The 21,378-nt window shown below is 45.0% G+C and overlaps 1 protein-coding gene across 1 annotated transcript; it reads right to left on the reverse strand.

The window, feature by feature from the left end:
* Nucleotides 1–275: 275 nt before the first annotated feature.
* On the reverse strand, nucleotides 276–17,452 carry LOC119181560 (uncharacterized). Its single transcript, XM_037432812.2, has 2 exons — nucleotides 16,692–17,452; nucleotides 276–1,605 (listed from the first exon to the last, which is right to left on the reverse strand). Exons 1-2 carry the CDS (start codon nucleotides 17,240–17,242, stop codon nucleotides 1,164–1,166), a joined length of 993 nt encoding a protein of 330 aa, XP_037288709.2. The 5' UTR covers nucleotides 17,243–17,452; the 3' UTR covers nucleotides 276–1,163.
* Nucleotides 17,453–21,378: the final 3,926 nt, after the last annotated feature.

A 21,378-nucleotide genomic window follows, 5' to 3' on the forward strand; every position in this document is an offset into this window, starting at 1 on the left:
TGTCAAATCACGCTCGTCTCAAACATGCTTTCATTCTCCTACACTCTGAAACAGTTTTTGTTTTATGTTAGCAGTGAGCATCACCCCGCTTACACGGAGAATTTAGTGAAGAGACCACACCATACACTTTGAATACGGCGGGCCTCAGTAGTTTTTTTCAGAGCCGACCAGCCTTGTTTAATATTTTAACGTCTTTCATCATATTTGTACAGTGCAAGAAAACGAGTACTTACAGCGCATTTTGTGATGGAATAAACATGGAAAGAATAGAACCGTCGACTTCAACTAAATTTTATTAGCCATGATGTTGGAAATATATACACATGACCGACGACATACATCACCTACTAGCCAAAGCATCCGTCTTATCTCTTCCAATCATTGCTCACTCACATGCACCTCATTTTGTGGACTTCTTTAGAGGTGACCGTCATGTATTAAAATAAGAACTCCAAGCCGACTAATTCGTTCCAAAGTTTTAACCCAAAATTATTTATTTATTTGCTGTTAATGGGCATGCACGCGCTAGCTGGGAAGCTGCTTCCTCGCGATAATTCAAATCGCGACATAAGAGGCAAGATAACTGCAGTTTTGATGAAATCATTTGCAAAGAAAGTACATTTGAAACGTTGCGAAAAGTTTGTTCTGCGGATTTTTTTATGTTATCAAAACCACATTTGGTACACTGCAAGGGCAGTGCCGGGATTTGTTGAAGGTGGTGACGTGCAAGTATTTCAAACGAAGGACTTACGTCTTGCCTATTTTGGAACTAAAGATGTTCATGTCAATGCTGTGCGTACGCAATCATTAACGTACTCGTCTCTTGCCAGTATTCGTTAGCAAAGCAGTCTGAAAAAAATAGTAACTCCTGTGCATGCATGTACGTTTACAATCGGTTTCGCCCCACTTGCACATTGTAAGTTTGTTGTGCCTTTGTGAATTGAGAAGCTTTCGCACATACGTGCCTCAGGCGTGTTTATTGAGAATACATATTCGGGAACGACTTTTCGCATATGTCGAATTGAATGGGCATTTCATCTATGCGTAAGATAAGTGCTCTTTTTGTACGAATTACGTAGCATTTATAGGGTCCATCACGTCCCTACGAACGAATATGACTGCCGAGTTCAGCAGTGGTTGTGTGGGTCTTCTCACATCCAATACTAAAGTGTGCGGTCTGCATGCGAACGTTGATGTCTCTGGAGGTTGAATTTCGCTTTGTACGATTTCTCACACACTGCACACTTAAACGACCTGCTGTCGTCATGCACACTGTAATGCTGTTTGAGATGGCCTCGTTTCCTGAACGAGTTTCCACATTTTTCGCATATGTGAGGTCTTGTCCCCGTATGCGAGAGGCGATGTTCTAAGAAAACAGACTTCGACTTGAAGGAAAGGGTGCAAAATGCGCATTTGTAGACTACTTCGCTTCGAAGTTTCCGGCGATATACAGCAGGCTTCGATGTCTCGTCAAACTGCCGATTTGCAAGGTGTGACTTAACGTTTTTAGGCTTGGAGATTTGACTGGGGGAGGCACCTTGTGCAGGGTCTCCGCTGCCGGTGACGACGTTAAAGTTATGCGGTCTTCTTTCTCCTCTGCCGTTCCTGGAAGTTGACGAACATGAACAATTTAAGGTGACATGTTCAGTGCTCTTACGAGAAGTGAGTTACGTGCTTGAGATAGTTTAGAGCTTGGGCTTATGTCCGCAGAGAATTCACAGCAAGACGCATTGCTTCAAATAATGAACTTTTCTGCTGCTCTTTGTACGCCCACTATATCGCTATATTTAGCATTACCCCTAAACACAAGCGATAACGATTTCGCGTAACTTGGTTGTTTAGCAAGCTGCATAATTTGAAACCATTGAATTGCCGTCATAGAAAATTTTAAATGTGGAACATTTCTTAGCGAACTTCAGCGACTTTAAGCGCATCTATCTATCTATCTATCTATTTATCTATCTATGACATTTAGCTCTCTTGGCCGTTTTGATAAAGGTATCAATACCAAACTTGGTATGGCATAACATGACTAAAAACATACTTGACTAGTCATAACATGAAAATCATAACGTGTGTCATGAATGTCATGATTTACATTTCATGGTCCTAAAACTCTTGCGGGGGTTTCGTTCACATGGTATGTTGCAAAACTGGCATGGTTTGGCATGATTGCAGGGCGAGCGGAAGCGACAAACCCTAACTTAATACTCATGACATGCGCGTCATGTAACAACATGTCTACATGCCACGGTCATTACTCGCTCGCGGCCGTTTTGGTAGCGTCACTTATACCAAATTTGATATTACAGTACGTGAATTGATGACGAGGGTATGCGACGGGTGCAAACAAGATAATCATGAGATGCGTGTCATGTAACAACATGACTATATACCACGCTCATGATACGCTGGTGGCCATATTGTAAGCGTCACATAAAGGAAATTTGGTATATCTGTACGTGAATGGATGACGAAGGTATGTGAGTGGTACGAACATGATAATCATGAGATGCGTGTCATGTAACAACATGACTACTACTGTCACACAGGTCCCGTTAATTAGGAAGGCGATCGCCGGGCTAATTCCAAGGGCCGAATTATCGGCCCCCCGAACCGCACCACGAAAGCGTGGACAATTTAGGAGTGGTCCTTTTTGGCGCGCCAGCAGACGCCGGCTGTGGCCCAAAGAACAAGTCAGAGCCGAGAGTCGATAAACAAAACAAATACTATATTCTCAAAAATGGCAGATCGAAAACAATACACAAGAATGCACACTCCACAATAGTTACATACAATACGTCACCAAACAAACAACGTACAACGTACTACACAGTACAATCAACCACACTTGAAACAACGGACACAGACAACAATACGCACTACAATGCAGTCGCATGCATTGAACAACCAAGACACTTAAAGACTAAAGAGATATAAAACCTATTCAGTCCAAAGTCCTTGGAACAAAAGTCTGAATGATACTCTTTCGAGAATCACTCACTCAAAGTCCAGCGTTGTTGTCGTTCCGCAGCTCTCGAAGTTTCTCTTCCAGGAAACCTCCCGTCTTCAATTGGCCACTCTTCAAACTTCAACTTCTTCGCCGGAACACGTCGGCTTCACACCCGCAGCTGTTGCCACGGGTCTTCGCTCGATAGCGGTAAACACACGCTCTTGCCTGTAGCTCGAGCCTTCACCCCTCAGGTGGAAATCCTCTTCATCTCCGGCTTCGTCCCTACGGACCAAAAACCTTCGCCGACTACACGGCGGAATCCCTACGCGCTCTGGCGCTCACTTCCGTCTCCTCCTGATCTCTCATCTCGGCTGCTCGGCTAAATACCTTGCGCGCGACTTTCCAGATGTTTCTCGTCATTTCGTCGGCGCGACACGCAGCGAAGGCTGGGAAGAGGGCGAGACGGTTGGAAGTCCCTCCGCGTCGCATGACTCAACTCGGCGCGGCCCCGCCCCCTTCGTTCTAGAAAAATCGCGGGCTTGCTGGGCCGCCGATGTGGGGTGAGGAGGTTCGTCTGCGAAGCCATGCTTCTGCGGGGAAAGCGCGCGCCCGGGGAACCTTGGCCGTTTGTTTTCTTTTTCTTTCCCTTTTTTTTTTCTTTTGACTTCGCGGCGTTTCTTCCGCGCGTTACCGCAAGAATTTGCGGCGCGCCTAGTTTTAGCGCTCGTTCTGTGACACTGCCCCCCACTTTAAGAATATTATCTCATAATATTCAAAACCACACAAACGAGCGCGAAAAGTCACCACACACTCTCACAGACTGTAACACCATCAGTCGCTCATGACACTTCACATTCACAATAGATCACTTAATACAATTGTACATTGTAATTCAATTACACAACACGTGAAAACACCACCACAAGCACATGAGTACAACACTGCACCACACATTCCCAATAATACAAATGTACAAGGTTCTCTCATTACAACAATGATACAATACTATACATCACATCACAGCACAACACTTCGACACTTGTGACACAGGATACCACAACATTAACACAACATATGGTATTCAGCACTGCCCAACACATTCAGATTCGACCTCAGCACTTATCCTGAGTACTTCGAGCAGCGCTTGCGCCCCTTTTTGCGGTGCTCGCTCGATCTCTTCTTGTGTTTCCACGTTCTTTTTCGGCGAGCCCTTTCCAACGACGATATCTGAGGCGTCGTCTCTGCCATCGTTGTCTTTTCCGACACCGTTAACGCGTCATTACATTCGACGGGTCCTGTCTGTTTATTTACCCGCTTGATCATGCCTCTACATTTTTCCCGGCTGGCCAACTCCGTCTCCTTTACACTGTCGGTCGGTTGAGGTCGTGCCGACGTAAGTCCGGTTGCTCGGTCCATGAACTGATTCGACACGATCGTCTTCTCCTTCGCTGTCTCTTGCGCCGCAGCTTCACCTTGGGCTCTACTGAGATCCGTCACGGGATGTTCCTCCACTGTATCTCGCGGCCGCTGTGTTGGCGAGGGCTCTATCTTCGGGTCTTCTCCCAAACATTCTGGATCACTTGGCCCTCGCGCCCCGTCGATGTTTCCGATGACAAGGTCATACAGGGGGGTCGTCATGCATAAAGCAGTAACCTTCCCGCTGAAGTACGGGGTTTCAACCTCAATTTCTGCTTCGGGAAGCATCCGAACCGTACGATCAATTAGGCAAACCGGTTTCGTTCTGCCTGTCAACTGACTTTCCCGTACCAAATTTCTCCGCACGATAACCGTGGAGCTACCGGTGTCTCTTAGAACCGTAATCTTCTTGCCCGCAACCTTTCCAGGCAGCGTTGGCATTCCTTTCGTAACACCGGTTGGCTGTTTTGACATTACAGCACCCACAATAGGAATTTTCTCCCCATTTTTCAATTCTACGAATCCGTCGGTGACGGCATTATTATCGGATTTCGGTGCCACTTGCACACAGGATACCTGGTGAGTTTGACTCACTCCGTTCCGACAAGCGTCTGCTTTGTGCCCAGTCTGACCACACTTGAAACATTTTACTGCCGTAGGGCTCGTAAAGATCGTTCTACAGTTTTTCGCGCGATGACCCACTCGGTTGCACAGAAAACATCGCTGAATGCTCTCTAGTGCACGCTTCTTTTCTTCGGGAGCCAATTTCTTCGAATCATCGGGACAATCCTTCTTGACCTTGGCCAAATTAGTGCCACCTTGCGCTTCCAAGAATTGATCAGCCAATTCAAGCATGTCTTCAAGTGAGTCAGCCTTCCTCTCTTTTAAGTACAGTGACAGGCTTGGGTGACAACTAGTAAGAAATTGTTCTCTAATTAGCAGCTCTCTAAGCTCATCGTACTCCTGCGCTGTCCCTGAAAGTTCAATCCATCTGTCGAAATAATGGCAAAGTCGGGCGGCATACTGCGTAGCAGTCTCACCATCAGCTGGCTTTCCTGTCCGAAATCTTTCCCGGAATCCTTCCACAGTGAATCTAAATCGCTTCAACAAAGCCGCTTTCACCTTTGCGTAGTTGGCTGCATCGGTCGGCGTCAGCCTACCGTACACACTGAGCGCTTCACCACTCAAGCGGGTACTCAAAGCAGTTGCCCATTGCTGTTCCGGCAAATTCTGGCTCCTCGCAATCGTCTCAAATCTGTGGAGGTACGCGTCTAGGTCGTCCTTCCTTTCATCAAACGCTACGAGCAGCTTGCTTGGGTTCAAGCGGAAGCCGTGATCTTCCCGTTCGCTGCTTTCAACTCTAGCTTGGACGGGAGTTTCACTTCGCTGTTGCAAACGGAGCCGCTCGAGTTCCATCTCGTGCTGCCGCTGCCTCTCCCTTTCAGCCATCTCCGCTTCTCTTTCTTCCTTCAGCTGCCGCTCCCTCGCTTCTCTTTCTTCTCTCGCCCTTTCGGCTGCCAACTTCTCTCTCTCCAGCTCCAACTTCAATTGCTGCTCTCTTTCTTCCTTCAGCTGTCGCTCCTTTGCCTCTCTTTCTTCTTTCACCCTTTCAGCTGCCAACCTCTCTCGTTCTAACTCAGCTGCTCTTTCTTCCTTGGCCCTCTCTGCTGCCAACCTCTCTCTCTCCAACTCTTCTTTTTCCGCTTCTTTTTCCGCTTTGGCTCTTTCGACCACCAACCTCTCTTTTTCCAGCTCGGCTGCTTTTTCTTCTTTGGCTCTCTCTTTTTCTTCTTTTTCCTTCTGGGTGACCCACTTCCCTAGTTCGGCGCCCGAAAGACCCATCTTTTCACCAAGAGCAACTAACTTTTCGAGATCCATGGTGTCTCGCAAATAAAACCTTGCCGTGTGCAAAAAGTATCTGCCTAGATCAGTCTATCGGAGCACTCCCCTGCACTCGTTAACGAGAACACTGAACAACACACAAAATCGTTCCGATAGCACTATCAACAACTCGAGGCTCTTTCTCACTCCTTTGGACACACTGTGCACCAAAAGGTCCTGTCGCGGACGCCAGATTAATTGTCACACAGGTCCCGTTAATTAGGGAGGCGATCGCCGGGCTAATTCCAAGGGCCGAATTATCGGCCCCCCGAACCGCACCACGAAAGCGTGGACAATTTAGGAGTGGTCCTTTTTGGCGCGCCAGCAGACGCCGGCTGTGGCCCAAAGAACAAGTCAGAGCCGAGAGTCGATAAACAAAACAAATACTATATTCTCAAAAATGGCAGATCGAAAACAATACACAAGAATGCACACTCCACAATAGTTACATACAATACGTCACCAAACAAACAACGTACAACGTACTACACAGTACAATCAACCACACTTGAAACAACGGACACAGACAACAATACGCACTACAATGCAGACGCATGCATTGAACAACCAAGACACTTAAAGACTAAAGAGATATAAAACCTATCCAGTCCAAAGTCCTTGGAACAAAAGTCTGAATGATACTCTTTCGAGAATCACTCACTCAAAGTCCAGCGTTGTTGTCGTTCCGCAGCTCTCGAAGTTTCTCTTCCAGGAAACCTCCCGTCTTCAATTGGCCACTCTTCAAACTTCAACTTCTTCGCCGGAACATTTCGGCTTCACACCCGCAGCTGTTGCCACGGGTCTTCGCTCGATAGCGGTAAACACACGCTTTTGCCTGTAGCTCGAGCCTTCACCCCTCAGGTGGAAATCCTCTTCATCTCCGGCTTCGTCCCTACGGACCAAAAACCTTCGCCGACTACACGGCGGAATCCCTACGCGCTCTGGCGCTCACTTCCGTCTCCTCCTGATCTCTCACCTCGGCTGCTCGGCTAAATACCTTGCGCGCGACTTTCCAGATGTTTCTCGTCATTTCGTTGGCGCGATACACAGCGAAGGCTGGGAAGAGGGCGAGACGGTTGGAAGTCCCTCCGCGTCGCATGACTCAACTCGGCGTGGCCCCGCCCCCTTCGTTCTAGAAAAATCGCGGGCTTGCTGGGCCGCCGATGTGGGGTGAGGAGGTTCGTCTGCGAAGCCATGCTTCTGCGGGGAGAGCGCGCGCCCGGGGAGCCTTGGCCGTTTGTTTTCTTTTTCTTTCCCTTTTTTTTTCTTTTGACATCGCGGCGTTTCTTCCGCGCGTTACCGCAAGAATTTGCGGCGCGCCTAGTTTTAGCGCTCGTTCTGTGACAACTACATGCCACGCTCATGATGCACTGGCGGCCGCTTCAATAGCTTCACTTATCCCATATTTTGTAATAGGTAACGCAAACGGACGACTTAGGTAAATGAGACATCCAAACATGCTAATCACGACATGCGTGTCATGTAACAACATAACTACAAGCCACACTCATGATGCGTACGCGGCTGTTTCTCTAGCTTCATACATGCCAAATTTGGTAATACGTGACGCCAATGGATGACGAAGGTATGTGGCTGGTGCAAACATGATTAATCATAAAATGCGTGTCATGCGAGAACATGACCATATGCCACAGTTAAAGTGCCTATACATTTCGACGTGATGCGGTGCACGTGCTCGCCGGCGTTCATTTCGACGCGTCATCGCGGCGTTGCCACGTCAGGTGCCGGTCCTGCCAAATAATCGCAGGCGCGCGCCACGCTGCGTTGCTTTGACGCATGCGTGGTTCCGCGCGTCCAGCGCCCCTCCGTCACAAAAAGAGAGATACGCAGTGTTGTGTGGTAATGCATCGGCGAGAAATACAGCATGTCGCATTTCGAGCGTGTTCCTGTCGGGCCGCACCGACCGACGCTAGTGGCGCCTGGCGTCCGACTATAGATTGCTCGCGTTTTGCTAGCGTAGCGTAGCTGAGCCCAGCGTGTGAGCGCGTCAACGCTACATTAAAGTATATTGCGCCCTTCATGGTGCGCTCGCGGCCGTTTTTCTAGCTCCACATATACCAAACTTCGTGTTACGTGACGTCAATGGATGACAAAATATGTCACTGCAAACATAATACTGACATGCATGTCATGTAAGAAAAGGATAACATACCACGCTCATAGCGTGCGCGTGGCCGTTTCACTAGCTCCATATGTACTAAATTTGGTACCGCGTGACGTGAATAGACGACGAAGGTAAACGACACATTAAAACATGATAATAATGACACGGATAGATGTACGGCATCATTTACCTCGACCTCGTAACGTTGTGCTGATAGTAAAGTGTCGTATAAACATTTCTCATTTTTGCTTCGCATATCATCGATTCCCACTGTATGTGGGATCCGGCAATTTTTATTTCGTCGACAAGATTATCCAAAATTCAGGTTGCTGTGTTTGTGGTAAACGTACTATCTCATTCAAACGCCGTGGATATTTTGCAGTAGCTGTTGAGAGCTTGAAAATTTCTCATGGGAAAATATACATTCCATGTCTATATGCCTATATTCGGACGTAAGCGGTGCGATTAGGGAAAAGCTCATCTGCAAGTACACAAGTAATACACGGGTTCATGGTTCTCAACTCAGGTAAACTTTTGATTATCTAGTACCCATTGCCTCAGCTTGAAACACATATAATACGCAATCATTGAAGAACGTAGAAAACGTTGCACAGCTTTAAGTATAAAATGAATACTACTGTCCACAAAAAAAAATAAACGTGCGCCCTCAGACGTGAAAGGTTTTTTCACGCTAAATGGAGACATCCAAATGTGGTAGTAAAGATATAGTTCTAGATCAACTAGCAATGAACCAGCTTATGCATAAAAGTCAGCGCAAACTTAAACTTTATAGAAAAGCTTGCCTTTAGAAGAAATGTTTTGTGCCGGTTCCAGGCTAGAAATAACTAACACACAAAAGTATATTTCTTGCTCTTTCGTGTAGTCCTCCTTACTTCCCACGCAGTATGACTGTTTGAAGACGCACATTTCCTATTTTGCGGGTCACATGACTCTTTAAAAGGAGTGTATAAACCCCGAAAGAGAGGTGACCCCTCTTTTTGAAGAGAGTCATTCGCGTGGCCAGTGAGGGACTTCAAGAACCAGCTAAATACCTTTTTTTATAGAGTACATATTCTGAAAATACTGAACCCGCGTTCGCTACAAACAATAGCAGCCAACTTAAACTTAAACCGAAGATCAGCCGAAACATTAAACTTAACGGTACCAAAGCCTTGAAGGATACGCAAGCTAGCCCTCAATTTATAGGCGAGATAAGTGTGGAACCCTTACAACGAAGTCATATCACCCGCGTGTGAGCACTGAAGTGTATAATTTAGCTTGACGATGATGATGTGTGGCGTATGATTGCCCAAGAGTAATTTGATAGCCAGAGAGCACCAGTTTGTGAGGCAAGTAGAGCGAACAATTATTTCGGTAAGTGGCTGTAGAAGGGCCTTGAATTTTTTCAAGTGAACTGCGGAAAGAGTGGCTGGTTTTCAAACCTATTAAAAAGTGTACTTCCGCCCCGCAAAGCTTCTGCGACGTGAAATTTCCACTTTCTTTGAGAACATCGCCTCCAAATACGTCCTCCACTATGTAGTCGCTCCTGTGACCTATACAGCTAACGACTAGATTACAAGCACCGTGCACTATCAGGGCGAAAATTCGCCACTTCAGTGTATGCCACATTAATTAAACTTCTCTGGGCTGGTGTGGAGCTACGAACGCATAGTAGGTAGTTCACCGATTTGCGAAAGAAGGAAATATGAGTCGTAGTGAGAAGTTAGGAAGTGTACAACATGTAGACGTAACACCATAAATGGGAACGACCTATGTTAGGCCCACAAAGGTTGCTCTCCTAATGGCAAGGTGGAAGGTGATGCGCTGGGGGCCCCATTACGCTATCGCGTTCTACTTTCAAGGCGAAGCTCAAGCGTATTCCGCGTTCTTCTGTAACTAGGTGAGAGTAGTGGCCACTGCCGAATCAAAACACTCCTGAGTCTCCTTCGTTACGGCACAGCAGAGAAGGGGGGGGGGGGGACTGGTGCAGATAGCCGGACCTCTAAGACGCCAGAAGGGTGAGATGCCTCGTACTGACCCCGCCTATTCGCGTAAAGCTAGATTCACACGCGAGGGCAAAATCCCGCTGCTCCGCAGACCGAATAATCACGCGATTAGCTTAAACAGCACAGCATCGGACACGTCGCATGCCCACAGCCGGAGCTAAGCCCGCGGAATCCTCGTGCATATTATCGACATTTCTTGGCACTGAAGGGCAAGATATATAGGGAGCCAAATCACTTGCATCGTATACCGCCAGTGAAGGTAGTTCCAAAGTAGCACCCGTACTTTCCGCGTGAAATATAAATGTTCCGCCTTTATTTTCCGCGTGGAGCCATTTGAGACAGGACGCAGCTGATACCAGTAAAAAATTTGCATTTTTTTTCGATTGAACTGTTGTGACTTCGCGTTTTTTTTTTTTTGAAAGCGTGAGAAAGTCCTGCCTTTTTACGTGCACCTCAAACGCTAAGCGACGTATGCGTCTGCATAGAACACTGATAGTGCGCCCCCCGTCACTTTTTATAGCATAACGAGACGCGCACTAAAACGGACTACTTTGCGTATTGCTACATGTGCAGAAGCTCCGCCTCAGTAGCTTTCCCTTAAGTGCCAAGAAAAGTTGTCGCTGAGTATAAAACACGTGGCGGCTGCCTGCTTCCTAACGACGCGAATCCGACCAATGTTGACAGATATGACGCTGAATCCTCTCGATTGAGAGCAGACGACCATCAAACGGACAGATCGAAATAGCGGCGATACCTTTCCATCCGTGCCGCGACTCGCGAGCGGAGGAGAGCGGATGAAGTGAGAACGGCACGTTTCGATGACACGCACGCCACGTGATGCACCATCCACTGCGAAAATTCCTCTTCCGTTTTCTCGTGTGAATACACCCTAAGGGAAATTCGTCATTGTCTGCGGAGACCTTAAGAAGTCACTTAGAAAAAAAAACAAGCCGAGTACAGACTATCTTTCTTCAGTTTTTTGCTCTCTTTTCTCCTGACGGCTACATACATTTCTGGATTAACTAAATGCTGCGACAATGTCCGCCAGGGGACGTACGCTGTCAGGTGCCTAAAATTGTGATAGGAGCTGGGTTTTTTTTTTCGAATGGTGCTTCACCCAAAGGGCTAGGCTCAGCCCCATAAAGTCCCATAAAGTAATTTTCGCAGAGTAACATTACGGTATCTTGCTGTACTTTCGCGCAAACGTTTCGGCTAATTAGTGTTGACATGGCACCAATTTCTCAATATAGGCAATTGTACTAACCTACAGAAATTTAGGCATTCATGAATTTATGCTTATGGGAATATATAGGTACTTATATAGGACGATTTACAGCTCATGATTACTGAACTAGACCCGGAAAGCATATGAGTAGTTCATGAAATATTACGCACATAACTAAAGGAATGTGCAACAGTCTTGGCAGAAAAGAACGATTTGCGATAGATGGAGAGATGCTTGAAGTTGTATGAAAGTATACCTGCTTAGGACAGGTATTACCCACCGAGCGAAACCATGAGAGTGAAGTAACTGGAAAAATAAGGATGGGGTGCATCACACTCTGCAAGTGTTGTCAAATCATAAATCGTAATCTACCACTAACTCTCATGAGTAAGGCGTATAACAGGTGCCCATTGCTGGTACTTATCGACGAAGCATCAACCAAGAGGAGCACAAAAAAAGTTCTGCTTAAATTGAGGACGACGCAGCGAGCAAATGGAATGAATTGGCGTAACCTTAAGAGACAAGAAGAGAACAGTCTTAATCAGGGAACAAACTGAGGTTAAGGATATCATATTTAAAATTTAATAAAAAAAATAGACACGGGCCAGGCATGAGCGCGTAGGCAGGGTCACCGCTATTCATTAAGATCACCTGACTCAATTTCCAGAGAAGTCAAACGCATGAATGGGAGACAGAAAGTTAGGTCGGCCGTTGAGATTAAAAAGTTTGCAGGCATAACATGGCAGCAGAAAGCACAAGACCGGGTTGATTGGCGGATCGTGCGAGAGGCCTTTGCCCTGCAGTGGGCGTAGTCAGGCGAAAAATAAGCATCTATTGGCCACATAGAGTTAATATAAAGCTGTTCTTGACCTCTAATTTGATTTTAGTCATTACTTCTTGTAATTGCACAGGAATTAGTGGGAGTCGTTGGTTAGAATCAAAAAATCATCTTGTCCATCCTGCGAAAACAGCGACAGTAGAGAGAAAGAAAGAGTGAGAATTTATTAGAAGGCAGAGAGGTTGGCCTGTGCTATTTTGCTCTAGCTGCAGGCAATGGTGAGGATATAGTCCAGGCCATCTGTATGCCAAGCAGGTGTTCTTCCGCAGAACAATGCAACAGCTTCAAACTGTTTCGGGAAAAGACCTTATATGAATGCCATGTAGTGGAAGAATAAAGGATGAATAATGAAGAGCTTCAGCTTGGGTGAGCATTGAACTCAGGTCATTTTGTGTGCAAAGTACGTTTCCTACCACGTAGCTACGATGTTGCAAGAAATTTTATCGGAAAAAAACATACCATTTGAATGTAATGCAGTTGAAGCAGTCCACTTAAACGCATGAAATGTTGCGTGCCGAAAGCATAAATTATCGCCCGACATCAAATTTTGGGAATTTCAACGAGTGAGAGTCTTAAAGGATGACTAGTCACAAAAAAATAAATTATTTAACCATCAGCAGCAGCTGAAGAACCATGAGCAAAGTGGACAGCTGCGTGTACGTTCACGTGTTGTCTTCAGATAGAGCACTGTTATATAGGCACGGAGATCGTTGTGTGTCAGTGCGCGAACGATTATACCTTCAAGGACGTGCTGACAGTCTGATATGTTCGTCGTGTGGCTTCTGTGAGACATTCAGCACGTCGTTTTACAGGCGTTTTACAGGCGTATACAGGCGTTTTTAAATGCTCTTAATTCGTTGTACAGTAAGCACTACTCAAAAAAGAACTATGAACAGATTGGTCTTAGATGCATGACCCTTGACAATTGCTTAATGCCAGGAGGATGTGCTTCTAGGCCTGACCAAGCTCATAGACCTATTTTGCTTTTTTTATAAAGAAAAACATTGCAACAGAAGGCGACAAAAGCTCTGTTAAAATTACTACGTGACACGGACTTGAACAGGCGGCTGTAACAGCGATGTCACACACCGCGAATGACAAGACTAGACTATGACTGAGTGTGCGCGCGTGTGCTGCCGAATGTGCTTTATTTATCCCTCTTCCCTATCTGCTCTCTATCTTTCATCTTCTCCATCCAACTCCTATGCGCAGGGTAGAAACCGGCTGCCTATAGGCTGGTTAACCTCCCTGCTATTCTTTTCCTCCTATTTTCCTTCCTTTCTTTAAGAAAACGAACTTGGCGTCGTGTTTATAAATATTTTTTATGGAACTATGTTTTGCGTGTTTGTTTTTTTCCCTTTTTTACTTTCCTCTTCTCTCTCCTTCTTTCTATTCTCTTTTCCTTTATGTCTACCTTTCCGGAAGGAGCAGGCAGGCGTTGTGTTGCATTAGGTGGCTGTTGTAAGCCTGTTCCCTCCCTATTTCTTCAGTGTTCGTGTTTTCTGTGTACACAAACGAAATAATATGGACGTGCAGCGGGCCATTCGCTTATTCGCAAAAGTAATATATATTGCATATTGGGCGCCTAACAACCGTAGTTGCAGTATGTAATCTAGAATAGCTTCAAACGTTTAATACCTCTCGTTTCGTCACAGCAGGATTGACGTATGTACCAAGAACGGAAGGTATACAGGCAATAAATTGCGAAGGCACTGCACACGATGCCCGATTACACTACAGCGTTCTAGTCTTAAGTGCGAAGCTGAAGCGTCATCCAAAGTTTTATTTCGAGAAAAACATTACCAGGTCATAAAGTGATTGTGATAGTCAGCACAGGTGGTCGTGAGAACAGTGAAAAGTGGAAAAGAAAAAAATTCGGCAGATTCAACGTACTTGTAGATCCACTTTATGGGAAGCACGCGGAGGGAAGGTGACCGTGTTGCATTTTTTGGAGTGACACCTCATGAACTGACGCTAAATATATGTAAAAATACTGCACGCACAGACATATCTTGAATAGTTGCAGATGTTTATATACCAATTTTCTCCTTGCACAACGATGTCAGCTGCAAATGTGTTTTAGCAACACCAGAAGCTGATATGAAGCGCTGGTGCTCGCGAAGATGCTGGCCCTTTTGACACTGCTACTTAAATCAATTTCAGCACATGGCACGTTATCGCAATTGACGTTAACCTAATGTGACCGCTGTATGAAAGGAGTATATATGTATTGTTTATAAAATTGGGTAGGCCCACTGCAACCACTATTGATGTTTCACGAAGATTAGCGTCCATTTGAAAAATAGTTCTTATAGACCTGGCGTAGCTCTCTTGTATAATGCTTGACTGCCACGAAGAATGCTTGGGTTCGTTTGCTGCTGGGATTATGAAATTTATTATTTCCATTCGTCGGGGGCCAACGCTGCCTCTGTCAGGTTTTTTTTTTAACACTGACTTTCATTCGATGCCTCTGGTCGACGCTACCGATGTCGGGTATTGCCTAACATTCACGCGTTGAAATTGTCCATGTGTGTTTTCGTCGTTCATGGGTAGATACTAAGTGTCAATCACCCGTGGCACATACCCGCTTATCAACGGCACATACCCGCCCGATAGCACGTGCCGCTGTCTCACGAGAAGTGTTTCACGACGTACGTGACGGGATCGTGACATTAGTCATGTTTTGACTAGCGCGTTATAATAGTAAAATCATCATACCCTCCCATGCTAATTTTGGTTCACACCAAGTTAAGGGGGTGACCACGAGAGCACCCAAACGTACGCAGCTAGCTAGCTAGCTAGCCAGATTATATAGATAGATAGATAGATAGATAGATAGATAGATAGATAGATAGATAGATAGATAGATAGATAGATAGATAGATAGATAGATAGATAGATAGATAGATAGATAGATAGATAGATAGATAGATAGATAGATAGATAGATAGATAGATAGATAGATAGATAGATAGATAGATAGATAGATAGATAGATAGATAGATAGATAGATAGATAGATAGATAGATAGATAGATAGATAGATAGATAGATAGATAGATAGATAGATAGATAGATAGATAGATAGATAGATAGATAGATAGATAGATAGATAGATAGATAGATAGATAGATAGATAGATAGATAGATAGATAGATAGATAGATAGATAGATAGATAGATAGATAGATAGATAGATAGATAGATAGATAGATACGCTCAAAGTCACTGAAGATCGCTAAGAAATGCTTCGCATTTAAAAATCTCTTTACACGGAAATTTGCTGCGCCTTGAGTTGGACGTAGCGGCCCTAGCATTCTACAAGGCGCGCCAGAATCAGGCAGCAAGAAAGGAATCCGGCAATCCTTTATTGTCATCGCTAGTGCCATGGCTTCTAATATATTCAAATATATGTCCTTATTATAAGCATGTATTCTGTATTTACGAGAGACAGAAAAAAAATACGAAGGAAAGTGTTTAGAATCATGCTCGCGTTATTTTGCGACATTAAAATGCGCATGGATAGAGGTTACTATACAGCTCCACATAGATAAAAAATATAAGGTGAGCTACAGTTGATAATTGGCCTAATAACATGAAAATTGTTGATTCGAACGAGTATGGGTGGGAAAACAGATTCAACATCGGCAGAAAAACCGCGACTGAACTGGCAAAGTCTGAAGAATGGAAATACTGACAAATATATATATTTGAAAGCAACTAGCTCGGCCGATACCGGCCCAAAAGCGGCGCACTTGTGTCAGTATGACATCTTAAGTCCATTCTATGGCAGTCATTGGCAGAAGAATTCACAATTTAGCCCAGTGGCGCCGGTAGAAATTTAGGTGGCTGAACTTCGACAATATTGGCCCAAGCGGCCAGCCAAAATCAATGACTCTCCAGATATTGGCTGATTGTCCCCCACATTAGGTCACTACAGCTTTCGACTGCCACGGTAAAAGTTAACACCGCTTCGGTAATGTGTGCTGGGTATGTTACAAAGAACATACTTTTCAGAAATAATTATTTTTCTCTATGATGCTAGTCCTCCGCACAATCGCTGTAGAATATAATTACAATATGTACAATATTTCGACGAGTACTGCCCTAACTTTCAGAGCTATAATAAGCAGCGAGGTGCAAAGTAAATGTTACCGATGCAGCAATTTAACGCACTTATTGAAATTACGGGCTTTACGAGTGATCTTTAACAGTTGAAATAATAATAGATGGCTACGTTGCTGCTCACCTCACGTACATTGTCACAGTGGCTGTCAACTTTTCCTCTGCCACATCACTTCTGCGGTCCGCTGGCTTCTGACTGATTTCAAAGCCATCGGGCATCAATGGTATCCTGCTGCTAGATTGAGTGTAGCCGCCATCAAAATTGCTGGATGATCTGCTGCCTCTGTCATTACTGCCGGATCGACTTCCTCGGCTATCATTACTGCTGGCTCGACAGCTGCCATCATCATTGCTGCTTCTGGAGTCATTCGTCTTGGCTCTACGCCTGTCGCTGCCACTCCTACAGGTGGCTGGCCTTTTTCCGTTGCTGTCATTGCTACTGGCTCTGCTTCGGCCCCTGAGACTACAGTGGTCCGCTGGCTTCTGACTGATGTCAGAGCCGTCGGGCATCAATGGTGTCCTGCTGCTAGATTGAGTGTTGCCGCCATCAAAATTGTTGGATGATCTGCTGCCCCTGTCATTGATGCTGGATAGACTTCTTCGGCTGTCATTACTGCTGTCTCGACAGCTGTCATCACTGCTGCTGCTGGAGTCATTCGTCTTGGCTCTACACATGTCGCTGCCACTCTTGCTGGTGGCTGGTCTTCTGCCATTGCTGTCATTTGTACTGGCTCTGCTTCGGCCCCTGAGACTACTCTCAGTTCCATCGTTTTTGATGCCCTTATTGCCACACTTTGTGTTCGAGCGTTGACGACATTTAAGGTTGCTTGGCCAGATGCTTGTATGGCTGCTACCGTCGTCACTGCTGCTGCTGCTGCTGCTGCTGCTGCTGCTATCGATGTATGCAAAGTAAAAAGAATACAATATAGAAAACGCGAACGAAAACTCTCGATAGTGCAAACTGACAATGTCAACCCCCACAACTCTTGAACTCTCAGCCAGCAATGTCGACCCTCAGAATTTTTGAACTCGCAACCGGCAATGTCAGCTGTTACAACACTTTACAGAGTTTGGTTGCAAACGACGCTTACGACTTTCTGCCTACTCTTTCAAGAGAAACATAGTTTTCTTGTGCTAAAAAGAGATCTGTGGCATATAAGCTTTACAAAATGTACACTGTACGTGCTTTTGCTAGCGGAACAAATGTTACCTTCTAGTGAAGCAAAGTCACTCAAGCGAGTATTCCAGCAGTTGAACTAACCTTTGTAGGTGATATCTAGTCTTTTGACTAACGGATGTATGCCCTGCTAGCTGTCACTTGAAATCCTAATATGATGTACAACAATGCAAAGTCATGCCACAATCACTATTTGTCCTTACTAAAAATTTTCATAAATGAAGAAATAAAGGCATTTCAAGAAACATTAATTAACTGTTCCTTTCTTCAGATGTTTTGCGGCTTCGTAGTAAATTTAAATCATGCATGCTCAGCACTTCAAATTCAAAATGAATTAAACATGGCTCAGCTGAACAATTTTCTCAATATAAATCTTTGGAGCAAAAGGGCATGTCGGGAAGGGTGTTGACATTCCACTAACTTCAATGTCAATTTGTAGGTCTGACAGCTGGCTTCATTTTTAGGGTACAGGGCACGAGTAGTTGCATTCGGTCTATTATGGCAGTGCATACTCGTTTATAATGAAGCGTTGCTACATGACACATCGTTAAGACATTAGACGCCAACACGTTGAGGCCTCAAGGGTGTTTTGCACATAAAAGAACCTGCTCAAGCGAATGCGATTGCGCAATATCACTGTTGCAGTAGCACAACTAGCGCACTTTCGTGTAACAGATGCCGTATTGGTGCAATTGTCACCAAACCCCCTGCTCCCCACTGCAAACTTTCACCATCGGCCTTCACACTTCATCACGGACGTTGTGAAAGCGCTATTATGATTGAAAATTCAAATTCTCTACCTGTATATCAACATCCGTGGAAGTGGCACTGCAGTTTTGTATTCGTGTCATTTTCGCTCGACTCCAGCAAAAATTACTAGGCGTAAGGTCAGACAAGCGGATAATTCTTGGGCACCAGAACACTACTCTATAGTTTCTGCGCTCCGAAATATGGAACTATGAACATTTTTTTTAAAAGCTGCTTGATTGTGCGGGGCATTACGCCTACTCATAGTCAAGCAGAATTCAAGAACGTATTTGCTGAAAAACACAGCGCCCCATGTCAGTGATGCGACTCCACCCGGCACTCCGCACAAACCTCGCTGTGCACACAACGTATCAAGACAGTGCTTCAATGATAATTAAGCAAGCACTTTTGAGTCAATCCTGGGTGCCGTGGCTCTGTGAAATTCGGCAAGTTGTTTATGCATTATAAGCTGAGCCATAGGATCACAAGCAATTAAATGATAAACACAAGAATAATGACATCTTTCTTGTGTGTTCTGTTTAATTCCATACTACACTGAGACGACATTCTACTATATTCACAAGGCTCGTAGTGTCAAAACACTTCTTCTGACTAAGATATTCCACAGCTCACTGCTACCAATGTACTAATTATGGGCAGTGGATGTTTAGGATAAACGTGATATAGCTTCCGACATGGCAAAGACGTTCATTGTGGGAAGATACCATTGTGAAAGAATGTGAATGGTTTCAAAGAGGGCAGTATGGGCGTAGCCTTTGAGACAAATATTTCTGACTGATCCGCTCAGTTTACCGGATGTTCAGATGACTTTAAAACCAAGCTATACTTGCTCAAATAATTTAGTCCCAGGAGCATCAAGCAGCTTTTGTTGGATCACTGTCAAATGAAAAAAAATAGTATTAACGGGACGGCCTTAAAGAGTTCTTTTCGTAAAACTTGCGGTGTAGGCGTCGTCGCTTTTGAGCAAAAAAGGAGAGATTACATGAGCGATAAACTGCGGTAGAGCCAAGTAAAATAAACCTTCCGCTTTAATAGAAGTTGAAGCCGGGCATTGCGCAAAAAAAAAGGGGGGGGGGAAATGACTATGCCACTTCTTTAAAGTTCTTAGGAAAACAATTGTTCCGTATCTGCTTGTAATCTGCAGATGTCGTCGAAAGACGATAGTCTTGCTTGTGGAGAGAGTGAAAGAAAAAAATTATTTGATCTTCTGCACAAGAAAATCGATAAATGGTATTTTGGAGGTGCTGCATTAGGGTGACTCGAGCGTACCGCGGAGGCGAACGAGCGCATCAAGTCACGTCATACGTGAGACATGAGTGCCATCTGGCAGTTCTTTTTGGAAAACAAAGCGCGTGGCCCTGCGACGGGTGTGTTCGCCCGTCTGAGAGGTGATAAGGTGTAGAACGCAAGGCGATGGGTAGGTGCCACCGCCGTCTCTAGCAAAGCGTTGAAAACACTCCCCGTTCAGTGCAAGCGTTGCATGTTCAGCGCTGCACGATAAGTGCTACTGTCCTTTAAATTACTTATCTATCTCTTTTCTAGTAGAAGATGAACATGCACAATATATACGTGTTGTTATGGGGCCTCAGATATGCGCAACGATTGTTTTTAATTGACAAACGCACACGTATGAACGTCAATTCTTGAGCAACATTGGTGGGCGCTACGGATGAGGTCGGCCGTTCGGCGTATCGGCTGGTGCTGTTTAAATCAAGTAGCTGATTCGCGGTAACGGTGGACAAACAGACAAATGTACAGACAGACCGACCAAATTGTTTGCGTCGAAGGTCCCCGAAAAAGACCACTGTTTTTAAAAAACTACATATACGAATTTGATGTAGTTTGAAGAGCATCCTCTAACACCTACAATTTCACGCGGCATGAGCGTCGAAATTTCACCGGGCATCAAAACTGCCCACTGAGTGGGGTTTTAAAGTTCTACGGGTGACACATCACGCCGTCATAATGAATCATGATAATCAGTGATGGCACCACCAAATAAGGCCCATATGTACCGATGTTCGAGTTTTATTGCACTGCTGATGTGTAGCGGATACTTTGCGCAGTAGGAAGAGGAATGTTTGCGTAGTAGGCACTTTGCTACTCGACTTGAAGTAGGCATTATATGTAATTTCAAAGTGCTTATGTCATACGCACCGAAGTTTTGTTTCTTGAGGCACAGACTAAATGTTCACCTAAGAAGTCAAGGCATGCAGGCTAGAGATTAAGAAGCCGTTACGAACGGGGCCCTGTAGATGGCATGCACTGGCGTCACTGAAACCAAGACGTCGGTTAACCGCATGGCACACGCGAGGAATATGACGCAGAACATTATTGTTAATATGATGCTTGGATGTGCTTTGTTTTTGACAAAAAAGTTAACAAAACTCTTGTGACATCGTTACCATGATGAAGCATATGAAGTGCGATGTGACAACGCTTTTTTACGTCATCAAGGCCATCTTGTTGGTGAACTAGTACGTTATGGAGCTGGCGTTATACTCTTAAAGGCCAGTTTGAGAACTCCTCTGTGTTTTAAATGTATTGCTTTACTATACGCTAGGTAAAAACCGTGCAAGCACGTAATGAATGAGTGTAAAAGTTCAACTGGCCGACTCAAAAAAAAAAAAAACAGGCTAATGGGTACCAATGGCTGTTGTCGTATGTAGCGAAATAACAATACATCAAAGGCATGGCAGTACATGAGTGCACGGGTCAAAGAAAATTGGTAACTAAAGCTTCAGGTACTACTTAATGTTGATCAGCCACTGCCTTAAACAGGGGTCACAAACAAGTGGTCCCCGGGTTGCTTGCGGCTCGCGAACATCTCTAGCAGCCCGCGCCACGTTCTGGACCTTTTTCATTG

Source organism: Rhipicephalus microplus, unplaced genomic scaffold (assembly GCF_043290135.1).
Source record: "Rhipicephalus microplus isolate Deutch F79 unplaced genomic scaffold, USDA_Rmic scaffold_24, whole genome shotgun sequence".
Taxonomy (NCBI): domain Eukaryota; kingdom Metazoa; phylum Arthropoda; class Arachnida; order Ixodida; family Ixodidae; genus Rhipicephalus; species Rhipicephalus microplus.